The sequence below is a fragment of the Synchiropus splendidus genome, chromosome 2, assembly GCF_027744825.2.
Source record: "Synchiropus splendidus isolate RoL2022-P1 chromosome 2, RoL_Sspl_1.0, whole genome shotgun sequence".
NCBI lineage: Eukaryota > Metazoa > Chordata > Actinopteri > Syngnathiformes > Callionymidae > Synchiropus > Synchiropus splendidus.
Genome location: NC_071335.1, coordinates 38,717,404 through 38,738,074, shown reverse-complemented (window position 1 = coordinate 38,738,074; position 20,671 = coordinate 38,717,404). Strand labels below are relative to the sequence as shown.

The 20,671-nt window shown below is 43.3% G+C and overlaps 3 protein-coding genes and 2 non-coding genes across 7 annotated transcripts; 2 read left to right on the top strand and 3 right to left on the bottom strand.

Moving 5' to 3' along the window:
• Positions 1-71: 71 nt before the first annotated feature.
• On the bottom strand, positions 72-8,876 carry LOC128754514 (calnexin-like). 2 transcript variants are annotated; one of them, XM_053857197.1, is made up of 15 exons: positions 8,696-8,876; positions 6,740-7,009; positions 6,573-6,646; positions 5,142-5,200; positions 4,919-5,060; positions 4,724-4,805; positions 3,643-3,835; positions 3,358-3,547; positions 3,175-3,288; positions 2,944-3,100; positions 2,048-2,263; positions 1,853-1,969; positions 1,548-1,674; positions 1,231-1,367; positions 72-1,020 (listed from the first exon to the last, which is right to left on the bottom strand). In XM_053857197.1, the coding sequence occupies exons 2-15, from the start codon at positions 7,007-7,009 to the stop codon at positions 949-951; spliced, it is 1,950 nt and encodes a 649-aa protein (XP_053713172.1). In that variant the 5' UTR covers positions 8,696-8,876; the 3' UTR covers positions 72-948. The 2 variants fall into 2 exon arrangements, with proteins under 2 accessions (XP_053713172.1, XP_053713171.1); XM_053857196.1 differs by having other exon boundaries at positions 1,231-1,370; positions 8,696-8,875.
• Positions 8,877-9,713: 837 nt separating this feature from the next.
• Positions 9,714-14,045, top strand: LOC128754181 (exosome complex component RRP45-like). Of its 2 annotated transcripts, none has more exons than XM_053856620.1 (12): positions 9,714-9,860; positions 9,922-10,016; positions 10,088-10,207; positions 10,826-10,928; positions 11,002-11,139; positions 11,248-11,330; positions 11,600-11,732; positions 12,377-12,465; positions 12,546-12,692; positions 12,784-12,956; positions 13,376-13,454; positions 13,992-14,045. In XM_053856620.1, the coding sequence occupies exons 1-12, from the start codon at positions 9,795-9,797 to the stop codon at positions 14,026-14,028; spliced, it is 1,263 nt and encodes a 420-aa protein (XP_053712595.1). In that variant the 5' UTR covers positions 9,714-9,794; the 3' UTR covers positions 14,029-14,045. The 2 variants fall into 2 exon arrangements, with proteins under 2 accessions (XP_053712595.1, XP_053712593.1); XM_053856618.1 differs by having other exon boundaries at positions 12,778-12,956.
• Positions 14,046-15,484: 1,439 nt separating this feature from the next.
• On the bottom strand, positions 15,485-15,556 carry trnaq-cug (transfer RNA glutamine (anticodon CUG)). The gene has a single exon. It is a non-coding gene; the product is annotated as a tRNA-Gln (tRNA).
• A 279-nt stretch (positions 15,557-15,835) lies between these two features.
• On the bottom strand, positions 15,836-15,909 carry trnai-aau (transfer RNA isoleucine (anticodon AAU)). The gene has a single exon. It is a non-coding gene; the product is annotated as a tRNA-Ile (tRNA).
• A 24-nt stretch (positions 15,910-15,933) lies between these two features.
• On the top strand, positions 15,934-16,860 carry LOC128754442 (synaptonemal complex protein 3-like). Its single transcript, XM_053857066.1, has one exon. The coding sequence runs from the start codon at positions 16,021-16,023 to the stop codon at positions 16,723-16,725; it is 705 nt and encodes a 234-aa protein (XP_053713041.1). The 5' UTR covers positions 15,934-16,020; the 3' UTR covers positions 16,726-16,860.
• The last annotated feature ends 3,811 nt before the right edge of the window (positions 16,861-20,671 follow it).

Genomic DNA, 20,671 nt, shown 5'->3' with positions numbered 1-20,671 from the left:
TGGTCCCAATAAAAACCTTGCAGTGTTGACTGGTGTCAGTATAATGGAGGACAAATGAACACACTGGGGAGTTTATATTAAATCATTTTACTTTGATCATCATATAGTTTGCAAACGAACAGTAACGTCAGCCAGTGAACGGCGAGAACTATAAAAGCTCACAACATTGTTAGAAAATTAAAATGGCATCCACTTCAGCAGGACTCTGGAAGTTGGGGAATGTCATAGCTGCAGGCAGACAGATTAAAGACTCAAGTTTCTACAGCTCCTGGCTCAGAAAGCACAAAGTACTTCAGAAAAACACCTCAAACATCATTCATTCAAGCTGGCATCAAACTATTTAAAGAACTCCAATAAATATGAATATTACAGCTACTCAATCCTTAAATTACTATAACTTGGTAAGAAATAGCGATGCAGTTGACGACTAAGTGAGTCTACACTGAGTTAGACTATTTTAAACCTAAAATGAGGAGACTTTACCTCAGATGATCTGATGCTGTAGAATTATCTCACCTCTGCAGTCTGAGCTTTCTGAACAAATATTTCAAATAACATCCTCTACCATGGTGAGCAGAGACGAGGGTCCATGTTGACGACGGATGGAGACGTTGATAGATAACGTTTGTGCAGACTGCTGTTGCCAGATGACAGTGGTCTGTAGCTCAATCCTCTAAATATATGAAGCTACAGCGGAACGGTGGGAGCACCGTTGAAAGGGAGAACAAGCGTGAAGACACGTCAGATCAGGAGAGACAAAATTGGGAAGGAAGGTTGTTGGAGTGTGACAATGTAGTAGGGAGGGGAGCGCAATAGATGATGGCGCAGCCGTGGATATCACAGGTTAATCAGGAACGCATGCTGTTCCCTCTGACAGGGGAGCAGCACAGAGCACCCTATCGCCTACTCCCTGCTCCACAAAGGAAGGAGACAATTGGCATGGAGCTCTCAGTCCCTCCGTACCCTCCTCTTCCGCACTGCTTGTTTTTGACTCTCATCAGATTCTTCCTCCTTCTTCACCTGCAGATTGGAGAATAACAAAGTTACTGCCTTCAATGTTGAGTGTTCAGGTCTGGCAGTGCTGACACGACACACCTGACCTGGACTCACTAAAATAGAGCACAACCAGACCCCGATATAATTTAAAGCTGACATGAACAAAAACGCAGCTGTTGAATGTTGGGGTAACTGGAGGCTTCAACCTCAAGGAATTGGGTAAACTCCACAAACCTCATCTTCTAATCTGCTTTCAGGAGTTTGGCTCTCCTCATCTCCATCATCCTCTTCCACCTCCTCCTCATCCTCTTCTTCTTCCTCTTCCTCTTCTTCTTCCAAATTTTCAGCTTCCGCATCATCGCCATTTTTAGCTGCTTTAGACAGAACACAAGTCAAATACAACCACAGGCACAACTTTTGTAAATAACGTAGAAGCTGAGCACACATGAATACACATGCCTATATGTCCACATACTAGTACAAATATACATTTTGGGTTTGATGATAAATATCTTCAATTGTTTCTTCTCAGTGTGGCACTTTCTTCTTACCTGCAGCAGGTTCTTCAGCAGCATCTGCCACTTTTTCAGCCTCATCAGCAGCCTCCTCCACCTCTTCCTCCTCCTCTACATCCACCTTTGGTAGATCCACCTTCTTGTACACATAGTCATCAGGTTTCTGGGACACCAAAGACAGAGGAGTTATTTTCATGACAGGAAGCGTCTAGTAAGGGGTATACAGGCAAACAATATAACCAAGCACATTCTTTGACAGACTTCTGTCACTGGTCCACAGGATAGAACAACAAAACAACATCATTGGTGTGTGCTGTACACACAAAGCTCTGACACAGTACCTTAGGCCAGCAAAAGAGCACGATGAGCCCAATAGGCAGACCCACTGTCAGGATGTAGACCACCCAGAGCCAAGGCCGCTCCTCTGCAGCCAACATCATCTGAGTAATGACGCCAGGCTGGTGATCACATCAGGCAACAGCATTAGTGAAACCTATGGGTGTTGAAGTGTGTGCTCTCACCAGGTCAACACTCACCTCATTGGCACTGGCCACCAGCTTCTTCAGACCCCAGCTGTCTGAGGCCCAGCGGTCAGCAACCTCCTTGTGAGAAGTGATGATGAAGTTGTCAAAGTAAATATCTGAGGTCATGGACCACAGCTCCAAACCGACGGCCTTAAAAGGCTTCAACTTGAACGGCTGCAGATCTTCAAAGAAGTCTGGGTTATCGATCCTGCGTGGCTTCCAGACGCCCTTCAAGACACAAAATGTCAGTGAGGACGTGGAAGAAACACTGCGGCTGTGTATGAGCTTCACACTGAACGTATCGTGCTGATACCACAACTACGAAGGCCTTGCTGGCAGATATTTCAAGTAAAATGTTACGTTTATTTAAGGTAGCCAAAACAAATGAGAGGTCGAGTTCCAAGATGGAAGTGTACCAAACCTCCGAAGCAGCTCGTCACACACAGATGAACAAGAGTGAGGAGTAATGACTGAGGAATCATGGGTCACATGATCAGACACCTTCTGAGGTAATGGACAAAAAAGTGCAATGACACAGTCAAAAGATATGCCATTCTTTCACACTCCTAAAGTCACTCAACTCTTAGCCTCAGTAAGAGTGAGCTGTTAATGAATCTAACAATTTACTGACAGGGCTCTGAACATCGACATGGTCTTCACAAACAAGATATCTGACAGTCTGTCTGGGGAAAAGGAAATATAGAATCTGCTCCTTTTCGATCCCATAGATCAATTTGAGATGAAGGAGTTGTATGTTTGATGTGGGACTGGAGTAAACTGCACGGGGCCAACTTCCAACAAAGTTTTACTCTGTGCTTGAATTGTGCTAAATTAACAGCAGAGAGACAGTGGTGCATGTTATGGAAGAGTATCTATGAAAGAAGCCAGTACTGAATCTGAACCGTTACCTGATAGCTGGGGTTGTCCACCAGGGGTGCCTTCCACTTGCCCTTGTATTGTGGGTTATTGACCATAGGCCGCTTCCACTCTCCACAGCCAGGAGCTGCCTCGCAAGCGGGATTCGGAACCTGTGGAGCCTCCCACTCTCCGTCCATTTCTTCATCCCTTAACACAGAACATGAACTCTTCAGATAAAAGAAACAAAACTAAATTGAAAGGAGGTGCAAGTTTCCAGTTACCAGTCCTCAGGTTTCTCTGCATTGGGGTCAGAAATGAACTCAGGCTCATCATCCAGCCAGCCATCCGGCTTAATAGCATCAGAGTCCTCGATTTTTGCAGGAGCATCCTCATCCCTGAAAGATGAAGGTTAACCATCACGGTCCAGTTCTGAGTTACCAACAGAAGTGAGGGGATTCACTCACCAGTCCTCAGGTTTGGAAGCCTCTGGATCAGGGATCTTTGCCCTCTCATCCCAGTCGTCGGGCTTAGAGTCGTTTGGATCATCGATCTCCTTTGGCGGGTTCACAGGGGGAACAACATCATGAAGCAGGCTGCCACGACTCACGCTGGACTGATCGATAAACATTTCATACGTGTTGTCCGGGTTCAAGACTGGAAAACAGGAATGGAAAATTCCTTTGAAAGAGCGGGACTGGTAACACCTGACAGACTGACCATTCAACCAGTTCTTCTAAAGGCCCATGTACCTAAAGTGTAGAGGTGAGTCTTCTTATCTGTGTAGAACTTCTTGAGATCCACATCAGCTCGCTTGGCATGCTTCTCCTCAATATCCTTGTTCAGAGGGTTTTGGTGACGAAAGATGAAGTGCAGCTTGTAGTCCTCGCCACACTTGTCTGGCCCAAACATGATGGTGTAGGCCGTGCGGTCATGGAACTGCTCCTTCAGAGAGAACAACACAAATGTGTGGGTTCAGCTGGGTTATGAAGTAGTGATGAAAAATGTAAGAGCACAATGTATGCCATCTAGTGGTGTGACTCATTCATTACACACGACATGTGTTCGCCAAGTGAAAACAAATGGGCAAATCAAGCGCCATAACCCAAAATATAACAATTCAATTCCTTTGTCCCAACAGCTGTAAACTTACTGTGTCAACTTTCCCTGCAGTGATCTTCAAGATCACTTCAATTCAAGAAATAGTGACTACATATTAGTGAATACAGGTGTTGAAGGCAATTTGAGTGTTAAGTGTGTGTTTGAGTGTTAGCTGCACTAACAGCCTGCTGCTGAGGAATCAGAGGTCAAAGGAATTTCTGCGCCGCTTGGAGTTCACTGCAGGAAAGGTATCTAGAATTATCACCCAAGTGTAACATTAGCCGTCTTTTAGTTCTAGAAACGTTTTTGAAGATTTAACGGTTACACTACTTGTTTGCACAGCAAAGGCCAAACTGAATCTTGCAATCTCAGAATAAAGTCAAGTGTAACCCAAAATACACAGACAGACCAAGGAGAGACACAAAACAGCAACCTTTCAGTCTCTACTTTTATCCATACAAAACCCAAAACCTTTTGTCCTCGCTACAAGTTTGATGTGTGAGTAATGCATTGGTGATGTCACTAGTCCTCCACCTGCAAACTGGCACACAGAAGGTTCTTAGCAGGAAAAAGTTCCTGCAAAATAGTTCAATTAAGTTCAGGCACTTATGCAGATGGTGGATTTCTTATACTGGGTCATTTCTAACACTGCGAGAGTAGGATAACATTTTAAGCGGTCAGGTAGTGTTACTGTACTAAAGCATCAATACAAAAATGAAACTGTGCACGTACCAGATTAAGGTCACCAGTGTCTGACAGCAGTTTGATGTAGGCACCGCCACAGTCGATACCATCCTGAAAATTGACCTCGTATCTGAAGTGAAGGCCAACAGCAGCAAATTTGTGAATTTGTGATTGCGCATCAATAGACCATTGCCATTGAAATACACTGTATCATCATGAGTTCATGAGTGTGTACACACTTACTGCACTACCAGGGGATCATCCTGAAAAATGAATGGTTTGTTGAGCAGGGCAGAGATGGCGTGGTGCTTTGCCCGGGACTTCAACACCAGACCATGGTCTCCTGGTACCTTGTTCTCTTTCAGTTGTTCCACAACCCACTTTCCTGACATTCAAAATTACCACAATGTCAAAAGCTTTTATATAGGATCAGAAAAGGTCATCCAAGCTCAAATCACTCACGTACCATCATATTTTGCAATGTCATCGTCTGCATCCCCCTTGACAGTTTTTGACAGCTGCCACCTGTGGAGAGCAGCGACACAAATAAACCACTGATGAATTAGCTATATTTAACTCACAGTAACCCTGAGGTGATTACTGTATATGACCCATTGCTGGTGGTCAGAAGTATGGGACACCGTTGCAAAAGAGGCACTTTTCAGGTCCCAGGTTTGATGTCTTGCCCAGTGGAAATGGCTACGGCTGTCCCAGGTTGAGGAGTGTGTTTGTAGGAATTTTTCACTAGTCTACCAAATGTGCATTGGTGAGGTCACACTCTGATGTTGGTGGAGAAGTCCTGGCTCTCTCAGGTTCAGGTCAGGTCAGGTCAGGACAGGCCCGGCCAGGCCAGTCAAGTTGATCCACACCAGACTCATCCATGTCTGTATGGACCTTGCTTTGTGCACAGGTGCACAGCCATGTTAGATAGAAGAGGAAACTGTTCCCACAAGGTTGGGAAAATGGAATTGTCCAAAATGTTTTGTTATCCTGAAACACTATCCTTAGTTCCATTCACTGGAACTAAGGGGCCAAGCACAACAAAAAAAAACCCCAAAACAATATTCCTCCAAAATTCACAATTGGCACAATGCAGTCTGAAATGTACCGTTCTCCTGGCAACCTCAAAAGCCAGACTCGTCCATCAGATTGCCAAATGGAAAAGCACGATTCATCACTCCAGAGAACACTTTACACATCCGGCGCTTGCATTGCACATGGTGAAGTACGGTTGCTCACCCATGGAAACCCATTCTATGAAGCTCTCTGCGTAATGTACTTGGGCTAATCTGAAGGTCACATGAAGTTTGGAGCTCTGTAGCAATTGGCTGTGCTGAAAGTCGGCAATCTCTTTCCACTATGCGTCTCAGCATCCACTGACCCCTCTCCGTCAGTTACACCTGTTTTATACACCTGTGGCCATGCCAAGTGATCAAGACACCTGAGCAAAGACTTTTGATAATATAGTGTCTGTGATAGATTCATTTAAAGTTTAAATGAATTAATGGAGCAAATTTGTGTTTACATGTTAAAGAAAAATCATCAATACAAACAAAAAAGACCATCCTTCACATGAGACAAAGTGAAGAATAAATGAATCGCATTCATCACCCTTTTCCTGATCACCCATCATGCACATCAAAGTAAAATCACCAGAATATTGAAACACAGAAACGTAATTCTTTTAGTTTATCTGGTTTCATCCATCTATTGTTTTCATTTTGGTTACAAGTAGGAAGACAGAGAATGTCGAAATTTTAACAGAAAATATAGTAAAGTCTTTGAATATCAGCACATCCCACATAGTCAGAAGCATTGCTCCAGTTCAAATATGTATTAGACATAACGGACAGAAATCTTTCCCCACAGTGAGCAGTCATCTTGATGGAAAACCTACCTACTCAGTGATCCATCATCAAATGTTTCTGTGAAGAACACATCCCCAGTGGGAACAGGAGTCTTGTACGTTACCTAAAATGTTAAAGGAATATAAGTGCTGTGGCAAACACTTGAACTCACAACTGGTCAAGCTTTTATACATGTATAAAAGCCACAGACACACACCTGGAAGGAGATGTCGGCATCATTTCGGCCTCCATCTACATTAGTTTCATCAAAGGGATCTTCATCTGCCACTGTGACCTCATCTTCCTCTTCATCCTCCATTTCCTTGTCTGCCAGTAATGTGTTCAGCTCCTCTTCATCCAGGCCAATATCTTCAGCGACATCTACTATGTCATCCAGGGATGGCTCTTCTTGGCCGCTCACCTCTCTTATGGTGGTCAGCAAGGACAGAAGGAGCAGGCCCAACATCCAACCCCCGCATAGCCTCATCTTCAAGAGAGCAAGATAAAGAGTAAAAAAGGGATTTAGGTGGAGGGGAGCAGGTGTGAGACAGACAGGGGTAATGTATAGATCGTTGAGACGGTGATGAGTCAGCAGCCCGTAACAAAGTACTAATGTGAGAAAGGAGTGAAAGTGACAATATCAACCAGATTAAAATACTCTTTGTCTTTGATGCATGATCTAACCGTCTTGGCTTTAGTGATCTCAAAACAACGTTTTACAAAGCAGTGTTATGTGTTGGGCTATTGATTAACCCGCAGCCCCTTTGCAACATGCGTTGCAGTTATGAACCAACATGGCACATTAGCTGACACCATATTGATGTGAATGTCTTCCAATCATAAATAACCTGGTAGCACATTAGTGAATTACAATAGTGTGGTATACAATGAATACAGATGCAGCATTCATTTTAGAAAAATGTAATACAACTACATTGAGCATGTAATCACATTGCTTCACTTCAAAAATGATGACAATGTTTCCTGGTTTTGTTAAAACATATGGTAGTTTGTGGTAAATGCTTCCAATACTACACTGTTAGTTTTCTTAGCTGACATACCTACTGGTTTTGCTGTGTAGTACAAGGTTAACCAGTATCATACTTTCAAAAGTATATTAAAAAAAACATATGTTATAACAACCAATAAATCTATAATGTCGAGCTAGTCACAGACACTCATAACATTTTTGTTGCTCCATCCCATGAATGAGAGTTACGCTAAAAATAAAGGAATGTGTAATTACATGTTCAAAAAGACAAAGCATTGAGTCCTATTCTTAAATCGATCAGCATTTGTGCTATTGGTGTATCCAACAATCTTCACTAAGTGTATTTACTGAAAACAAAATGACCATTGAGCAGCAACTAAAGTGGATCATTTGTCTGGCAAAAGATAATAAAAATAGGAGGCTGAAATGATTAACTGTTCTTTCTTTTAGATCCCTCAGCTCATGTTATTCAAGGGAACAATCGGGTTGTCAAGATTACATTGTGTGTCGGATGTGGGATTCAGATAAACACCTACTTACTTAATTATTCGTCTTGCCACCAGTTAAATAAGTGACTTATTCGTGTATGTTTATCATGGATAAGCTGCGTAACTACAATACACAGCGCAGAGTAACCATCAGTTAGCGTTCTTTTCGAAGCTGGTCAGAGTTCTCCATTGTATCGCCTTGCCCTCTTTAATGGCTGCCGCATCAGTTACTTTTGCCTGGCGGATGTTGCTTCCTTTCCTTTGGTTAGAGTAAAGCAAAGCAGCACCCCCACAACCGCTGGCATAAGGCATTTACCAGTAACCATCCAACTTGATTTAAAAGAAAAAAATCACACTAGCACCCATGCCTGTGTAAATTCTTCTGCAAACGGTCAGTAGACGAACGACGCGGTTTCCAGTTAGGTTAGAGCTGATCCCCAGAAGCACCTGCTAGCATTAGCATTGACAACATCGCAGTGCTAGTCACAAATACCTAACGTGAGCACATTTGGAGCTTAACCACAAAAGAAGGCGCTCAGGACGGAGGCCCAACTGCACAGTTACAGTCAAGTCAACAACTACAACACAACGCTTCAGCAAACGTATCTTGAAACATCAGACATAAATGCACAGCAACCGTTAGCCCGCTACATTAGCAGCGACGTCGGAGAATGAATGAGTCCAGCATACAAACCTTGTGTCTGATCTCCCAGCCAAAAAAACTATTTCAACAAACGGCCAATCTATGGATGGGTTTTGAGGATGTATGTGACGACAGAAATGAGCGGACAGCACTAATCGGGGATACAGAGGGGGGTTGGTGATGGTTCGAGCAGGACAAGCAGAATGAGGTTGGGTGACGAGTTGCGGCGCATGCGCGCTAAGCAAGCTTTCCACGGTTCACGGTGCATTCATGGAAACCCGCTATTATGAATTCACTGGATAAAGTTAACGATTTCACTCGTTCATTTGGGTTCAAGGATGGGGCACATAATCTAAGACAGTGGTCACCAACATTTAGCAACTGCGAGCTACTCCAAGGGCACCGTATGACCCGAAGGGCTACCATCGGTTCAGAACACACTTCTGAAATCACGATATATAATGGACGATTCCTCTCAAATACTTGTCTGATTTTTCACAATAATGGCCAATGATGTAAAAAAGGAATCACAATATTGAACACAATATGATGGTTATTACATGAAAATTAAATATATGTTTTAACGGCGAGTGGGCTACTCCCTTGGTCTCTGCGGACAAACCAACATCCTCTGCATGCCAATAACTACAGCAATGATAACTATCACCGACTGCTGCATCGCTGTGTAAAGTGCATTCCTTATCAGAATGGTTGATTTTCTATTGTCAGTCAATGTCTGGCAACGAAATCTAAACAGTTACTTGGACGTTTCTAGATTCGATTGCCACTGCACTTCTTCAGCTTGACAGGGGACGAGGTTTGAAAGCGTATTTGGATTCTTACGTCCATGAATGCAGCAAGGATTCACTGCCGGCAGCATTTCAAATTAATTTACTCGTTTGTAACAATTAGACGTTGTCTCGCGCACAAGTGGAAATTTCAAGTTATATGGCCCATCCCTACTGATTATTTTACAAAATGTGTTTATAAGTCGTTATGAACAGTCTTTCACAATATCCAAAACAACTGGAACAACTTTTATTATGACATAAAGTTTTCATTTCCGGGTCGTAGATTAACCGAATGGTGGCAGCGGGTTCGCTTGTTGCACGTTTAGCAAGACAGGCAGAACCTTCACTTCAGTTGCAGAATGAAGGAAACGCCACTGTCAAATTGTGAGCGGGATTTCTTGCTCAAAGCTATTGAAGAGAAAAAGGTGAGCTGAGTGTCTTTCGCGTGGTTCTCAGAGATTTCCAAATTCTAAATTATCATTCCAGCGACTTGATGGAAGAGGAACATATGACTACAGGAAACTTAAGATCACGTTTGGGACCGACTTTGGAAGCTGTTTTGTTGAGCTTGGTAAAACAAGGTAGTGTAAGCAATGTTTTAAGCGCATTTTCATGAAGCACCTATCGCTGTATTGACACACGTATCGATTAGGGTCATGGCCCAGGTGTCCTGTGAGTTGGTGGCTCCAAAAGACAACCGACCTACTGAAGGAATCCTGTTCTTCAATATAGAACTGTCCCCTATGGCTTCCCCAGGCTTTGAGCAGGGAAGGTAAGAGAGAAAACCATACATCCTCTAAAGACGGAAATACAACATACTACCTCAAATCACTCAGTATACACACACACACACACACACACACACACACACATATATATATATATATATATACTCTGTTATGCTGGAAATTCTACATACACCTGGCAAATCTTGACTTAAACTTAATTTTCTTCGTTTTTTTTCTTAATTGGAAGTGACAAAGGCATCTCCCAGAAGCTCATCAGACGATGGCATCATTGACATGACTTTTTGTTCAAATGTCAATAAAAATTTATTTTCCTTACAATGATGCCTCTTGTCCTGCTGTACAATGTCTTCTTGTTGCTCTGGGAGATGCCTTTGTCATTTCCAGTCAAGAAAAAAAACCTTGTTGGTTGCAGAAAAGTCACCAAGTCAAAATTTGCCTGGGGTATGAATCATTTCAGGCTTAAATGTTTAGTGTCTATGTCTGTGTATACATTTGTTTTTATTGCTGACTTAGATTCTATAATATTTTGTCCTGTGAAAGTTTTATATTACCTTGAAACGGTATTCAATAGTTATTGGAAAAAAAATCCATGTTCTTGGTTTGGGATTTTCGGTACTGAATGCTTGTCTTCTTGATGCCAGGCAGTCTGAGTTGTCTGTGAAGCTAAACAGACAGTTGGAGCGATGTTTAAGAAACTCAAAGTGCATTGACACGGAATCCCTGTGTGTCGTGTCTGGAGAAAAGGTAATATCCACTCACTGAAATCAGAAGCTCTATCTAACGCCATTGTGAAACGTGTGTTCATATGCATTCTCAGGTGTGGCAAATCAGGGTGGATGTTCACACATTAAACCATGATGGGAATATAATGGATGCTGCCAGTATTGCAGCAATCTCAGCACTGTGTCACTTCAAACGACCGGATGTCTCCATCCTTGGAGATGATGTGACTGTGGTGAGTCAACCAAACCGCATTTTCAAACTCTTGTTAGATACTGATTATCACTTGTTGGTTTTATTCATATCGAAACAAAATGTCAACCATTTCTTTTTCAACCACTAGTACAGTGTGGAGGAAAGAGAACCCATCCCCCTTAGTATCTACCACATGCCAATCAGTGTCAGCTTCTCCTTCTTCAAACAAGGGTAAGACAAATTCATGCAAGTCACAAATCACCTTCATCAGACTTGGAGTTTACCAAATGTTTTTATGGATATGGAGTATCAACACCCTCATGCTGTACTTAAGTACTGTTTTATCGAAGATTGGAATTGACGCCGAAAGTTCCCTCTCTGAACCCGTTTGATTCTGGCTGTGTCGTCTAAACAAACACTGCATTCAGTCATTTCCCTTTCTGTGTAACCATCACCTTGGAGTAGTCTTTGCTTTTCACCATGTTGTGTCCTTGATGCAGGAATTTCCTCCTGGTTGACCCCATTGAACGAGAGGAGCGGGTGATGGACGGACTGCTAGTGATCGCCATGAACAAACACAGAGAAATCTGCTCCATCCAGTCCAGTGGCGGCATCATGTTACTGAGAGAGCAGGTGAAGAATGTTCTGTCCCTGTCGTTGATGTGATGTCCACCACTGTTTTTAGTATTGCACAAAAAACATGCACCTAGATTGCTTTTTTAAAATGTGTACTACATGTATTTGTGATTGAAGTAATAACTATAATCACAACAATATTAATGAATAAAAAGTGGATAGAAAATTTACAAATTAAAAGCAGATATTGCTTATGTGTTGTAATTGAATCTTCTGCCACTATATTACATGTCTAATTATTTGAGCTTTTTTTTTAAACATTTCCACATCACAATGAAGCTTCGGCTTCAATGTCATTCTGTCATACTAGACGAGTGAAAATGCTCATGAGAACATGAATATTCTTCATCAGAATCTTTGTCTGTGAAAACTCTTATGTTCCCTGTGATGTCTCCTCTACTAGGGGATTTCCATACTCTGTTAACCAAATCTGCTCACATTGAAGTTCTAGGTGTCTGCCATCTGGTTGTGTAAAGTAGTAACTGCATCAGGATTCATATTTGTAGGTGACTAGTTTAAATGCAGCAATCCTGCCATAGTAGTTGCCTGTCACAATTTTGCAATAATGGCACCCTAATGCTTCAGAGAGGGCTTTGTAGGATTTGTGGCTATTTGTAATTGTTACTTTTGTGTCGTAAAAGGTAATGAGATGCAGTAAAATAGCAAGTGTCAAGGTCTCTGAGATCACTGAACTGATCACCAAAGCTATGGAGAACGACAAGGCCGCCCGGTGAGTGCTCACCTCGCTATCATTGAGGATATTTTGGAGTGTCGGTAAACTGCAAAACGGTTCTGTGTTCAATCTAACAGGAAAGCTGGTGGTCGATGTGGATTTGCAGAGTCGATGACTCAGGAGCGAATCACGGCCCTGAAAATGCAGGAAACCCCTGTAGAGACGACGGAGGTGTCTGCGACGGCTGACAGTATTGTCCAGAAGGCCAAGGCAGCCCCTCAGATGTATCCCACCACTCTTCTTTCAAGCCTTTGCTGTGTAATCATGGCTAACTGAATCACTGTTCTTCCCACTCATTTCCTTAACCAGTCCCATTGGTGTCCCATCTCCGGTGGTGCTCGTCCCGGGTGTAGGCCAGGTGGGCCAGAGGCTGCAGAACAGCTGGGGACTACAGGATGAGGAATGTGAAGAGGAAGATGGAAACAGTGATGAAGATGATGAGAACATTGTGGAGGAACAGAAAAGCACTCCGAAGATGAGAGTAGCAGGTAAGACAACATTGAAGTCAACTTACCGTCATGTTGTTTTACAAAAATATAATGATTTCACCTAACCAAAATTTAGGTCCTTATAAAGTCCTCATATCTATACATAGATGGAGCATTTATCTATCTCTTTGTTAAATGATATCAAAACAGTACCTGAACCGCCATGTGGCTGTCCGTGATGGAGGAAATATCAGGTTTCTGGGACTTTGGGACCAGCTCTGCTTCTCATTTGGTCAAATGTGTTCACAACGAGCAGACCAAACATATGGAATATTTAAATTGAGAAAATGTAACATCTTTTGAAAAAGTTATCTTTAATTTGGAGACCCAACACATCCCAAGTTTTTGGAATTGGATGTGTAGTTGTGTGTCTGCCTCTGGGTGGTTAAGTCCTCATGAATGTTCTCTTTGTGTTCAAGGGGATGTTGTTGAGATATCTGACAGTGAGGAAGAAGACGTTGTCATTTTGCACCCTGAGTCTCACGCCAAAGATTCCAGGTAGGCGTTGACAGTTCATTTTGAGCAATTCATTCTTGAGTGACAGATTATTTTTTTTCCCCAAAAAACTTCTTCTTGTCATCATACTGTACCCGCACAGGGGGCCACACGGACCACCTGAGAGCGTCTGTAATAATAATAATAATAATAATCATAATCATAATCATAATGTATCTTGTGAATGCACAAATCGCCTCAGACTTGTTTCTTGAACATGAAGATGACTTCACTTTGCTTAAATGGCCAATTGCCAGATCCTGGAGGGCTCCTTTGGGATGTGATGGAACAGTAGATTTGAATCATGGATGCCAGCTGCCAAATCCAAATTGAATGTCAATGTAGACCAAAATCTCTCAGGGTTGCTTCCAACACATTGTTGATTTCTATGCCACAAAGAATCAAGGCAGTTATAAAGGCAAAATCAGGCCCAATCCTGGACTACTGAATGCATTTCTATGTGTGCACTAAACAATGTGATATAATGTGGTTGTTACATAACAATGAAACTTGTTTTTGATTTTCATAATCTTCTTCCAGCCACTGCGAGAAGGCGACATCCAAAAAGAAAAAATAAAGCCTGGAAACCTGCCAAACATTGCAGTTCTTTGTTCTTATTTCTTTAGCCAACAGGTCTGCCACTTCATTTGAGACACTACTTCTGGACTGTGGGGTGAGACCCAAGCAGGGTAGAGCACTTACACATCACATCCAAAGGTTCACTCCAATCCCATTATGTGGAAAACTGACCTGGTTTGGACCTCATTTTCGTCAATGAATGAATGTTTCAGTCTTTCATGCATTATGTTTTTCTAATTTATAGTGTATATATGTACAGATGTGCAGAAGTGTAGTCTTTAATACTTAATTATTCTTTTTTTTGACAATATTTTCATTGACACATAACAGCAATGACATTGCAATTAAAAATAAATAGATGGCTAAATTAAGCAAAGGACAAAAAAACAAAAAAAAAAAACAGTCACACACACACAAAAAAAACTACTGCGTGACAACCCTAGTCTTGTATAAAAGACATTGTGAAACATAGCAACAATATCATATGAGGGGAGATTACAGTCTGGTTGCTGCGTAGCTGATAAAGGAGAGCCACATCTTATCGAACTTGCCAGTGGAACTTCTTAAAAGAAAACAAAAGTTTTTCCTATTTCAAATGTTGAATAACGTCTCGTAACCACCATTTATAACTGGGAGGACAAGAATTTTTACAGTTTAACAATATGAGTCTACGGGCAATGATCAGAGTAAAAACTGCCATTGTGTATTTAATACCCTGAAGTGGACAGTTATTGCTGTGGATCCCAAATAGGTCGAGTTCGGGATCAGGGCTGATTACATGCCCTGTAATTTCTGACAAAGTAGTAAAAATCTGGGACCAAAAGTTAAATACATTTGGGCAAAGCCAAAACATGTGTCCAAGCGATGCTGGATGTTGGCTGCATCGGTCACAAAGAGGATCCATGTTTGGGTATGTTGTGGTGAGTTTCACTTTTGAATAATGAAGACGATGTTATATTTTGAATTGAATGAGTCCATGTCTCACACATACTGAAGTCTGGTGTATGTTTCCTAATGCTTCCTCCCATTCATCTGTGAGGGACAGACCCAAATCACCCTCCCAGGCAGTTTTTAAATGATCTACAGCTGTTCTTTGTTCTTTGAGTCATCAAAGTGATGTATATAGAAGAAATGACTCTCCTGGCTGATGGATAGAGAGAATCCTTCGGTGAGTCCTCCGGTAGATTTGGAAAACAAGCTGAATTTGACTTAATAAAATGTCTGAATTGTAGATACTGAAAAAAATGACTGTGGGGAAGATTAAACCTGCCGCACAGTTGTTCAAAAGAAGAAAATATACCATCTATATAACAGGACTTTATGTTCTTTATGCCTTCGTTGCTCCAGGTTTCAAATAGCGACGGTAGGAAACAATGATTGGAGTTTATCGGTGCTAATACTTAATTATTCTTATTGCGCAGTGAGAAAAAAAAAATCGAACAAGTAAAAAGATTAGGTTCCACCGAGATTTGAACTCGGATCGCTGGATTCAGAGTCCAGAGTGCTAACCATTACACCATGGAACCACTAGGGTGAGTCCGGATCCTCACTTATTATAAACCGACGACCCCGGAAGTGACGTGCACGTGGTTATTTTCCATAAATAAACAAGTGCATGTCCCTTCGGGACTCCGCAGTAGTCGGATTTACTTGGCCATGTTATACAGGTATGTTGTCGCACGCTGAAATGATCTCATACGCATTGATTTTACGGTTGCAGGCTGTATTAAGTATTAAAGAACCTCATTAAACGATGACTTCAGTGTCTCTGACGACGTATTGATTGACAATCTAACAAAACACTTTGGCCAGTACGGGTCTCGAACCCGCGACCTTGGCGTTATTAGCACCACGCTCTAACCAGCTGAGCTAACCGGCCTTTCGCCTGCACTGTTGTACACACGTCACTGTTTAGGCGCCAAGCGCGAGCGCAGCGACATTAGCTGTGTAGCCTCTGTGACTTGCACTTGTCTGAAAGAAAGGAGGCGATATGTCTGTCAGAAGACACAAGAAGAAGAAGGTTGAAGACAACAGCCATGGGGAGAAAAGTGAACTAAGAAGAATACAAGAGCAGAAGCGAGGCTACACCTCGGCTCAGGTGGGGAGGATAGTCGAAGACCATGCTGATCTCCCCTACAAGAAACGACGCACCAATTTTCAGGGTGAGGGCTCTACGAATGTTGAGGTTGGGGTCCATTCAATGCTGGAGAGATTCGGTGCTGACATACGTATGGTCATGCGGACCAAGAGGAGGCATTTGGAGGGCCGTACAAAGACCTACATAAAGGGCAGCCAGCAGAATCTGGAGCAGCTGTGGAACCGCTACCATGGCCAGAGGAAGAGGATGACACGGAAGTATTCTGAACAGGTGTCTTCGGCGCTTCAGCAGTGGGAGACAGGAGCTCAACGCGCGGTAGAACAAGCGGATACAATGAACGACCTGCTCAAGCAACAGCAGACGATCCTCCACCAAGCCAGGCTGCACCAGAACCAGAAGCTGGACGCTGTCCGAGAACTGTTCGAGCAGTTCGTCAAGAACATGGAAGACTTGGAAACGAGTCACGAGCGTTTCCTGCAAAATGCAAACCAGGAACTCAGGAAGGAGATGGGAACTCTGCAGAAGAAGATCCTGATGGACACTCAGCGGCGGGATTTGGCGACTGTGCGCATGTCCCTGCGAGCCATGCTGCTCTAGAAGTCAAAGGAGGATTTCACAGTTGCCTCACGGTTGACCTGGCGAAGCACGTTGGTTACCCCGGTTACATATTTCATCCCGTTATTAGAAAAAAGACATCTGAGTACCATTATTGTGTTGCTTGCAAAAATAAAGTGAGTCATGAAAAAGGCTCTGTGCTCCATTGATTTCCTTCTAAAGCAAGTAAAAAGACGCATGTAAGGTTGAGAATGTTGGCCCAAACCCTACTGCATGCCTTCCGGTATCGGCTGCTCTATGAGCATCAGGCTTCATCGCACTCTCACAACCTCTGACGAGGATGATATTAAAGTTGTCCCCATACCTCGAGCCTCGCATTATCATGCTTATTTGACAACTATTTTGTTCAAGGGGCCGCTGGAGCTGACTAGTTGTTGTTGCAAGTCTACACACTAGATGGAGCCATTGAGCCACAGGTGACATGGGCCACCATGCCCGTGCACCACTCTCACCTCCATCATAGGAAAAGATGAATAAGTTATGTCCTGAAGACCCCGGGTGGATCACTGCGCATGTGTTTGTCAAATCTATTTGTCAAAGCTAAATGTCTTTCGAACATAAAACAAGAACTACACTCGACAAAAATATGAACACAACACTTTTGTTTTTGCTCCCATTTGTCACGAGATGGACTTAAAGAGCTAAGATTCATTCCAGATGCACAATATTACCATTTCTCTCAAACATTGTTGACAAGTCTGTCTAAATGTGTGATGGTGAGCACTTGTGCTTTGCTGAGATAATCCATCCCACCTCACAGATGCGCCACATCAAGATGCTGATCTGACATCATGACCAGTGCACAGGTGGGCTTTTTTCTGGGGAGTCAGAACCACTCAGTATTTGGTGTGACCCCCATTTGCCTCATGCAGTGCAACACATCTTCTTCGCATAGAGTCTATCAGATTGTCAATTGTGGCCTGTGGAATGTTGGTCCACTCCTCTTCAATGGCTGTGCAAAATTGCTTAGTGGGAACTGGTAAACGCTGTCGTATACGCCGGTCAAGCACATCCCAAACATGCTCAATGGGTGACATGGCCATGGGACTGGGACATTTTCAGCTTCCAAGAATTGTGTACAGATCCTTGCAACATGTGGCCGTGCATTATCTTGCTGAAACATGAGGTGATGTTCATGGATGTATGGCACAACAATGGCCCTCAGGATCTCATCACAGTATCTCTGTGCATTCAAAATGCCATCAATAAAATGCGCCTGTGATCTTCGTCCATAACAGATGCCTGTCCATACCATGCCAATGCCACCACCACCACCACCATGGGCCACTCGATCACAACATTGACATCAGCAAAGCGCTCACCCACACAATGCCACACATGCTGTCTGCCATCTGCCCTGAACAATGTAAACCGAGATTCATCCGTGAAGAGAACATCTCTCCAACGTGCCAGACGCCATTGAATGTGAGCATTTGCCCACTCAAGTCTGTTACGGCGACCATCTGGAGTCAGGTTAAGACCCAGATGAGGACGACGAGCATGCAGTTGAGCTTCCCTGAGACAGTGTCTGACAGTTTGTGCAGAAATTCTTTGGTTATGCAAACCAATTGCTTCAGCAGCTGTCTGAGTGGCTGGTCTCAGACGATCTTGGAGGTGAACCTGCTGGATGTGGAGGTCCTGGGCTGGTGTGGTTACATGTGGTCTCCCGTTGTGAGGCCGGTTGGTTGTACTGCCATATTCTCTGAAACGCCTTTGGAGACGGCTTATGGTGGAGAAATGAACATTCAGTGCTCAAGCAACAAATCTGTTTGACATTCCTGCTGTAAGGATGCCGATTGCACGTTGCCTCAATGCTTGCAACATCTGCTGCATTTTGCTGTGAGACAAAACTGCACATTTCAGAGTGGCCTTTTATTGTGGACAGTCTAAGGCCCACCTGCACATGAATCATGATGTCAGATCGGCATCTTGATGTGGCGCATCTGTGAGGTGGGATGGATTATCTCAGCACAGCAGAAGTGCTCGCTATCACACATTTTTCTCGTGACAAATGGGAGCAAAAACAAAAGTGTTGCGTTTACATTTTTGTCGAGTGTACTGCGAGGGCTGCAAATGTACGGCATAACTGCTTGTAGCCTCTACAAGACATGCAGCTATTGTTATTGCCACTCACGTGCACGTGCACACACGTCCAGGCATGTAAGTGTCAGTGGAAAAATAAACTTTTTGGTACGCACCCACTGCAGTGCACAGGTGCATGCCAGAGCTTGCCAAAATAAACAATCATACGTACATCATCAGTAACCACTGTTCAGGGTTGCGGAGAGTGCTGGAGCCAATCCCAGCGGTCATTGGGAGAGAGGCAGGAATACACAGGTTGCCAGTCCATCACAAGGCACACACACCAAGGGGTAATGTTAGAGTGTCCAACTGACCCGGTGAGCATGTCTTTGCGCTGTTGGAGGAAACCGTTTATCCGGACAAATCCCACGCAGGAGCAGGGAGAACATCCAAAATCCATGTGGAAAGACCATGACCCGGGAATCGAACCCTCAACTTTCTTGTAGCAAGGCCAGAGTGCTAGGACAGTGTGGCCCAGTTTCATAATCAGCAAGTTGTAGATTTCATCCTGTGGTTAAATGCACTGTTAAGGATATGGTTAATATATTTCACTGAACAAACTGAATGTGTGCAGTAGTTTACCATGATTGTATTCCAACGTGCTGGATAACATTAGTATTGCATGCACACTAAAGATGGACTTTCCTTGACTATACCTCTTGATGTGTTCTGAGCTCACAGTTGGAGTTATCAAAAACCAGATCTAAAGCAACAGAGTAGTGTCATCAACGTGGCAATAATAACACACTGACTTGACAGTTATCGCCTGCCAGTGTTCGCATGGTTGAGTCATTACGATAAGAGGTTGAAATGACACTGAACTACGGTCCCTAAAGCAGGGAGGGCAGAGTTGACTGGTGCAATCTTTTCCTGATGCTGATTTCTGAATGGGAAGGCTGCTATTTCTCCCCTATATGTGGGATGGTGTGACTACATTGAGCTGGGGACACGCATGACACCCAGTCCGAGCGTTCAGACATGGTTCTTGTCAGGTACGACATTAAAAATTCACCCTGGTTCAACCTGTTTAGACCAGGTGATTTAACACGATTAATTCAACTGACATTGACATGGCGACAAATGGTGAACGTGGATGCTCATCGGCTTGGGTCGGGTGCTTGGACGGGCTGTCTGACATATATAATAAACCATCTTGTAAGTAAGAGGATGAAGCTCATCTAATCAGACACCACCAGGCACCATCAGTGCTTTCCACAGAGGTTTGGGTGAAGTCCAGTCAGGATGTGCCTGGAGACAGGCTGCATGTTGCCCTCTGTATCTGAGTCCATGAATCTAAAGGGCGGCAGCGAAAGCCATCCAACAGTCCAGATGGAACTAAGAAGACAGGTGAATGCACCCGCATAAGCCAGAATTCATAATAAATGAATTATCCTCACTTTTGTCACCACAATGCACAACTGTTCTTTAAAAATCATTAGTCAGGACAAGTGACACCTTCTCTGCATAACCCTCAAGAGGAAAAGACCCACTTCTTCTTCATACCAATTCTAAATTCATGTCAACCTACACCCAGAACATCCTCGGTTTTTAGAAAGAGAAGATGACACTGAAGCTCAAGACCTGGGCTGTTCACTCACTATTTATTTGTTAATGGCGATGATGTTCTGTGATTTATTGTCTGCCCAGCAAAAACTCGACTCTGACCAACCTGACAGGTTGAAACATGAAAGGGAAGTTCTTATGTAACTCTGTTGATGTACAGCACTGGTGGTGACGAGAGTGACTCACTGAAATGCTGTGTATTTTGTGTGCTTCAAGGCAGTCCAACAGAGTGAGATGGTGGAATGATCTTTTAAGATGTTGAGCAATCTCAGTGGGGTTTGTG

Coding starts and splice junctions, on each gene's coding strand:
- LOC128754514 (XM_053857196.1), bottom strand. CDS start 7,009: ATGAGGCTATGCGGGGGTTGGATGTTGGGCCTGCTCCTTCTGTCCTTG. Junction 3,836..4,723: donor ACACTGGTGACCTTAATCTG/GTACGTGCACAG, acceptor TTCTCTCTGAAG/GAGCAGTTCCATGACCGCAC. Junction 1,371..1,547: donor TGCTGAAGAACCTGCTGCAG/GTAAGAAGAAAG, acceptor TTCTGTCTAAAG/CAGCTAAAAATGGCGATGAT.
- LOC128754442 (XM_053857066.1), top strand. CDS start 16,021: ATGTCTGTCAGAAGACACAAGAAGAAGAAGGTTGAAGACAACAGCCAT.
- LOC128754181 (XM_053856618.1), top strand. CDS start 9,795: ATGAAGGAAACGCCACTGTCAAATTGTGAGCGGGATTTCTTGCTCAAA. Junction 12,466..12,545: donor GAGAACGACAAGGCCGCCCG/GTGAGTGCTCAC, acceptor TCAATCTAACAG/GAAAGCTGGTGGTCGATGTG. Junction 12,693..12,777: donor GCCAAGGCAGCCCCTCAGAT/GTATCCCACCAC, acceptor TTCCTTAACCAG/TCCCATTGGTGTCCCATCTC.